General features: G+C 43.1%; 2 protein-coding genes across 2 annotated transcripts in view; one reads left to right on the top strand and one right to left on the bottom strand.

Moving 5' to 3' along the window:
- arhgef25b (Rho guanine nucleotide exchange factor (GEF) 25b) overlaps positions 1–2,708 on the bottom strand; it is a 27,670-nt gene extending 24,962 nt beyond the window's left edge. Inside the window, exon 1 of the mRNA XM_030091157.1 lies at positions 2,580–2,708. Coding sequence (XP_029947017.1) covers positions 2,580–2,621 — 42 coding nt within the window. The 5' untranslated portion in view covers positions 2,622–2,708. The remainder of the gene's footprint in view (positions 1–2,579) is intronic.
- ankrd33ab (ankyrin repeat domain 33Ab) lies at positions 1,389–5,433 on the top strand. The gene is made up of 5 exons (XM_030091161.1): positions 1,389–1,653; positions 2,549–2,858; positions 2,955–3,084; positions 3,344–3,484; positions 4,589–5,433. The coding sequence occupies exons 2-5, from the start codon at positions 2,595–2,597 to the stop codon at positions 5,431–5,433; spliced, it is 1,380 nt and encodes a 459-aa protein (XP_029947021.1). The 5' UTR covers positions 1,389–1,653; positions 2,549–2,594.
- The last annotated feature ends 567 nt before the right edge of the window (positions 5,434–6,000 follow it).

Consider the following 6,000-nt stretch of genomic DNA (forward strand, 5'->3'; position numbering starts at 1 on the left):
AGCCTTAACATGAAACTGTGTGACTCTATGCAAATGAGTCAGTGTGACTGATCATGAAAAAAGGCCGCTGAAGTTGGAGAACGTGCCATATAAGTAAAACTCCATTCATCATTACCACTGAGACATGACTTCTCACATTTACCACAGGAAGTAAGAGAATATCACCACGTTGTTTCACTCTAGCTTTGCTGTGAAAGTTTCAGTTTAGTTGCCGCTACAACTTCTTTACTGCTGGAATCTGCTCAGAGCGCCGTGGCCACGTCTGATGGGATTTGATCGTCTGTGTGTAAGTCTTCACAATTAATTACCTTCCCCTGGCTTAACAAGCTTAAAGTTAACATTTTATACTCTTGAAAGTGGATCAGGGTCTTATTCAGGGAAATAATTACAGCATACTAAATGTGGTTTCTAGGTATCATTTATACTTCATTGCATTAATGTAGATTTGTGAATATCGGACATGATATGATTGCGATTGAGCCATGTTTTGTATCTTCCACATGTTTTTGTGACTAAGATAAAAGTGTAGCTGCTCAGGTGTGACTGTGACAATTAAAACAAGTTTGTATCATTTTACAGATCAACACAGTTTCACCTTTCAACACCTACATTGTTTAAATAGCAGAGCAGGTTTGTTTTGATGTGGACATGAAGGCCTACCGCCGGACACGCCCACCACCGGTTGTAGTTTGGCGTAGATGTTGGGTAAATGGGCGCAATGACACATGTCCTTGTCCTGTCTTACAGTGTGCAAACAAACCAGCTCCCATCTGAGCCTCCCATCATGTGGCCTTTTGAAAATATGGCATATGGTTAGTATGTTGTCCCGAGGAAACAGTGATGACTTAACACCCCACAAACATTACCATTATGGCAAGGATTTTCTAAATGTCTTGAGAGCTGATGAGATATGCATAAGAATATACAATACTCAATGCAAGCAAAGCAAAAAAAGAACTCTTTTGACAAGTTGAGAATGCAGCACACCTAAACTGAATTCAGAATAGAACATGATTCTGTAAATAGGCAATTTCTTGTCATGCCCAAGACATCCATGTCCATCCGTCCTGCAGAGGCAGGGCACACCCAGAGCAGGACGCTCGACCATATACCTGTAAGACACTGGAAAACAATCCTTTTGAATAATGCACCTGACTCTGGACTTAGTTTATCCAGTGGTAAATTAAGAGAGATGATTCAGATGCTTGCATCATGCACTCAGAGTTATGTGTTTAAATAATTCAATAAAGCTGAGGAATTGCCAAAGAAACTGTATTTAGCTGAGCCAGTTATAAAAAAAAACACAGGTATAAGTAGTTGGGAGGGGGGGGGGGGGGGGGGGGGGGGGCACAACACGACTGCTGAAAGATGAAATGGGCAGAGCGGTCAGTAATCCACTCCATAAAGCTGCTGTAAGTGGGATGAGCTAAGCATAGGAGATGAACGCACAGTGTCTCTGGGAAGACTCCTCCTCTTAGTTTTATGTCATCACGCCAGCAAGTGGGATGGAAATTGGTAAAGTACCTCTATTTACAGGCCCAGAGGAAACTGTGGCAGCTGCCCTGAAACCACAGGAGAAGTGTTGGAGGAAATCAGAATTCATTCAGGAGTTTGATAAGTAAATCCAACCGCCACAACAGCTGACTCTTTATGGTAAGTGTAAATACTTTATGTTTGTTGGCTACTTTGCTTGAGTTCATAGATATCACACACATCGTAACAGACCTAGGATGATAGATGCTGCTGTGCCTCTCAGTTTCCATTTCTTCTTTTTGGTTTTGTGAACTTTGGTCTGTGATTTAACAAGAGGAAAAAAAAAAACATGTTTGTAGAGATAAAGATTCAATGTTTTTGGTAAGATACTGTAAAGTGCATAGTGTAAATGTGCAACAAAAATAACTGCCAGGGAACTGTTTATGCAAAAACTATTTCAAAATAACAATTCTGTGGTTTTTATTGTGTGTAAGGAGAAATTCTGCATTTTGAAGCAGAACTGTATACTGTAAGTTGAAAACGACAAAACCAGCGATTATTACTCCAGGGTTGACAATGGCTTGAGGAAGAAGTAAAGGAGAAAAACGGCATAAGTTAAGTCAGGACACATGTGACCAGACTTTATGCGGGAGGAGGGGTTGGAGGGGAGTTGTTCCTCATTTAGGCCGGCTGGATGTTCAGCTGGGCATTTACATGCTGATCCAGTTACTCAACACTAAAGAAATACTGAGCTCATAATGCCACACCTCCTAGACTGGACACTCATAATCCCCGTTAGGCTCTGTCAGTCTGTCAACAAGCAAACTTTAGATTTTTCACTGCGGTAGATCCGAGCCTGACATGCACCATGCTGAGATTCACCAGCAGCTTGATGCCTAGAATGAGGAGCCAATTTCAAGTCAGCATTAAATACAATTATTTTGCTTTCCAGGTGGAAAAAATAAGAATTTTCTCTGAGTTTCTGTCTGTAGAGTACACCTGATTGCACCTTTGTTGCTACAGACAACATCCAGGAGCTTCTGCCAAACAGTTTCTACTTTCAATATTCCTGCAGATGTAACTGAAAGAAAACAGTCCTCGCTCACTTGCTCGTTTGGAAGATGGCCACCGCGGTGGAGGATCCCCATCTGGGCTCGGGCCCCGACGATGAAGACGACGTGTCCCCATCAGAGAGCGAGTCTGACGCAGACAGCATCCTCTCCGACGACTCCGTGCTTCCGGACTACACGCTGGGGATGACAAATGGAGGCCCGACATCGACGCTGTATCTGGCGTGCGCCCGTAACGAATCCGCCTCTCTGAGGAAAATTCTAGCGAGAGGGGTCACAAGTGAAGAAGTGATGGAGTTGGACATTAACAAATGGGTGAGGGTTTCCACCAAAACACGATACACAACATTTTTACAGAATTTTTGGACCTGTTTGAACGATGTTTCTGACCGTTATCGTTGACGCCAACAGAACGGCTTGATGGTGGCCTGCTGCAAAGGCTTCCTGGACGTTGTATATGAGCTTCAAAACTGTCCCTTTATAGACATAAATCACCAAGACAATGAGGGCAATACTGCACTGATGATCGCTTCCCAAGCAGGTGAGTCGCATCTGCAGAGTGGAAAAAATGACACACAAACAATTTAACACACTGGAAAGATGAAAAGAAAGGTGACAACAAAATCCAGTGCGAGCACTTGGGCAATACCTGAAATGAATTCGATCAACATTAGTAAATTCTTTATGTGTATGTATAAATACATTTGTAACACAAAAACCACTAACCTTTCCCAGATGAATAAGGTTGTTCTGACTCACTGCTGGTCTGACGGGGATCTCTCCTGTGTTTCTAATTGCAGGACACGTCTGCACCGTGATGCATCTTCTCAACTACTTCCCTGGCATAGACACAGAAATAAGGGACTGCCGAGGTTTCACGGCACTCATCAAAGCCGCCATGACCGGCCGTAATGATGTTGTGGCAGCCCTCGTTATGGCTGGTATGTAAGACGGCGGTCGGTTGATATTATCATTCCCTTTACACCGTAGGAGGCAAATGTATTAAAAGCATCAACACTGTGATGCTTTTTCCAGTGGTACATATCTTCCACTGAACAATATTTGTTTCACATGGGGGTATGAAAAGCAATTGGGTTTTTTAAAATATGATAAATCTATGATCATTTATCAGTTTTGGAGATTCCATGGGTTTAATGCATCTCCCAGCACTGCATTTGTTTTGCAAGTGAAATATGCAAAAAAATGGAACTCAACATATCTGACTGGCTATGAAATGAAAGGCAGGAATTAACTAATTTTTAGACACATGAAGAGAAACTGAAAACCAAAATATTTTTTTCAGATTGGTGCTATTTTTTGTTTTTCATTTAAAGGAGTCTTAATTTGCTTCTTTAAAATTCAAATGTCAGATTTAGACAGTGAAACAAGTCTATGTCTTAATCAAAGTGTTAAGTATGACAGTTACTTTTCCTTATTTTATGGAGTACTTGGAAAAAATAACCAATACATCAGTCATGGTGTGCATCTGCAAAGGTTTCAGTAAATTACAAGATGCATATAAAAATTCCAGTGGCAAGCATTAAACTGTTGGTGCTGTTTACTGAAATCAATTCACGTGCCTTTTAAGTTTTGACAGCGTGGTGTTATTAGAGCCGTTTCCAGACCCTGACGTTATCTCATTAAGTGGAACTCGTGCAGCTCGAAATGAGCAGGTACAGCAGCGGTGGTGAGAATAGCTGACCCCGCGGTTTACCTGTCCATATCTGAAGCTTGAAAGTGAACGTGCCAGTGACGTCAGGCCGGTTTAAAGGATCATTCTGAGGACATTACCACATCTTAGCAGCCCACCCTCTAGTAATCTGTGACCTACAGGTCTTGCAGGAGGGTTGTAGATAAGCTGCGGTCCTATTTTTGGAGTGCACGTTTACTAAAATCTCCACAAGTCATAAAGTGCTGTTTAACGCTGCAGATTGAGAGATAAATTAGTAAATTTGACTCATCACGTTTTGTCTAAGGATGGTAATGTCCCGGACTGTAAATGAAAACTAATTCCAGTTCTCCTGTTTGTGCTCCTTTCTTTCCAGGAGCTGACATACATGCAGTCGACTCTACGAAAGGAAAATGCGCTCAGGACTGGGCAATTAAAACAGGCAGATTTGAGACCTTGTGCCGTCTCCGCCGTCTGAAACTGCGTCCGAAAGCTGAGCAGTTCTGCGAGAGCTACGTCCCTGAATGGCCAGATCTCAAGGAACGAGTCGCCAAGGCCTCAGTGGAGAAAAGTTCCACAGAAAAAATTGCACAGCGGCTCAAAAACACCTTCGGATTCAGAATACCCCGTGACCCCCAGGACAACGGGGTCTTGGATCACATGGTGCGCATCACCACCAGTGTCCACAGCCCCCTCATTTCCACTGGATGCCACCCACTGTGCCCGACGAGCCCCCCGGAGGTGGGGAAGAGGCGTCTGGCCGTCCCAGAGCTGGTGAAGAAGCACTCGGATAAGCCCCTGGAGGAAGGCTCAGTGAGCCACAGCAACGGCTCCGTGTCGCAAACCATCCCCACAATCCACTCTGCGGAGTCCATCACCGCCACGTGCTGCGCCGAGACCGACCGGCGAGGCAGCATCCTCTCATTGGCCTCCAATAAAGTTGCTTCGACATTCATCCCCCGCAGCATGGCGAGGAGGAACAGTGTGTTCCCCTCCGGCTGTATCCCCCAGATCAACATCAGCAGGCCTTCAGAAGCGACGCCAAGGAAAGAGAAGAAGAAGAAAAAGCTGGACAAGGGATTTCTGGAGCCGCCCATTTGGAAGTACAAGGAAGCCAGGGAGGAGAAAAAGAAGGAGAAGAAGAAGATTGAAAAAGAGAAGGAGAAGAAGGACAAAAAGGAGAAAAAGAAGGCAAAAGACAGCAAGAAGTCCAAAAATTAGGCCATTCAAGAAGTGACTTTTGGCAGGAAAACAATTATTTGGAGAAAAATATGCCTCCTGAAACTGGTTAACTCAGGGATTGAAATGTGAAAACAAAATATTCCACAAATACTGAGCGTATAATCCAATAAGACTGACAAAGGACAAGGAGCTCGGACTTCAAAGGCTCTACGGGAGAGATGTGAAGCTTTACGTCACTAATATAAGAAGAGTAACAAGAATATTACAAATAGAATAGGAAAGAAGTTTATTTTTCTATAAACCTATTAAAAATGTAGTTTAATAAAAGACAGAGAAGTTTGCTCATGATTCGACACATGAAACCCATGTTTTTGTTTTGTTTTTTAAACTCACTGTCGCAGATGCAGGAGATATCTGGCGTCTACCTCGTCACTTGAACCACAGACAAGCAGCAGCAAAGTAAAAGAACAGAAGACCAGCACATCTATGCACAATGCAACACAACTATCAAGACTTTATAATCGTGTAAATTTGTTTCATGTGCCGAAAATCATTGTGAATACTGTACAGTGTATAAAGAAACCAGCATCGAAAGGGAAGATCTGT

This window comes from Salarias fasciatus, chromosome 5, assembly GCF_902148845.1.
Source record: "Salarias fasciatus chromosome 5, fSalaFa1.1, whole genome shotgun sequence".
Taxonomy (NCBI): domain Eukaryota; kingdom Metazoa; phylum Chordata; class Actinopteri; order Blenniiformes; family Blenniidae; genus Salarias; species Salarias fasciatus.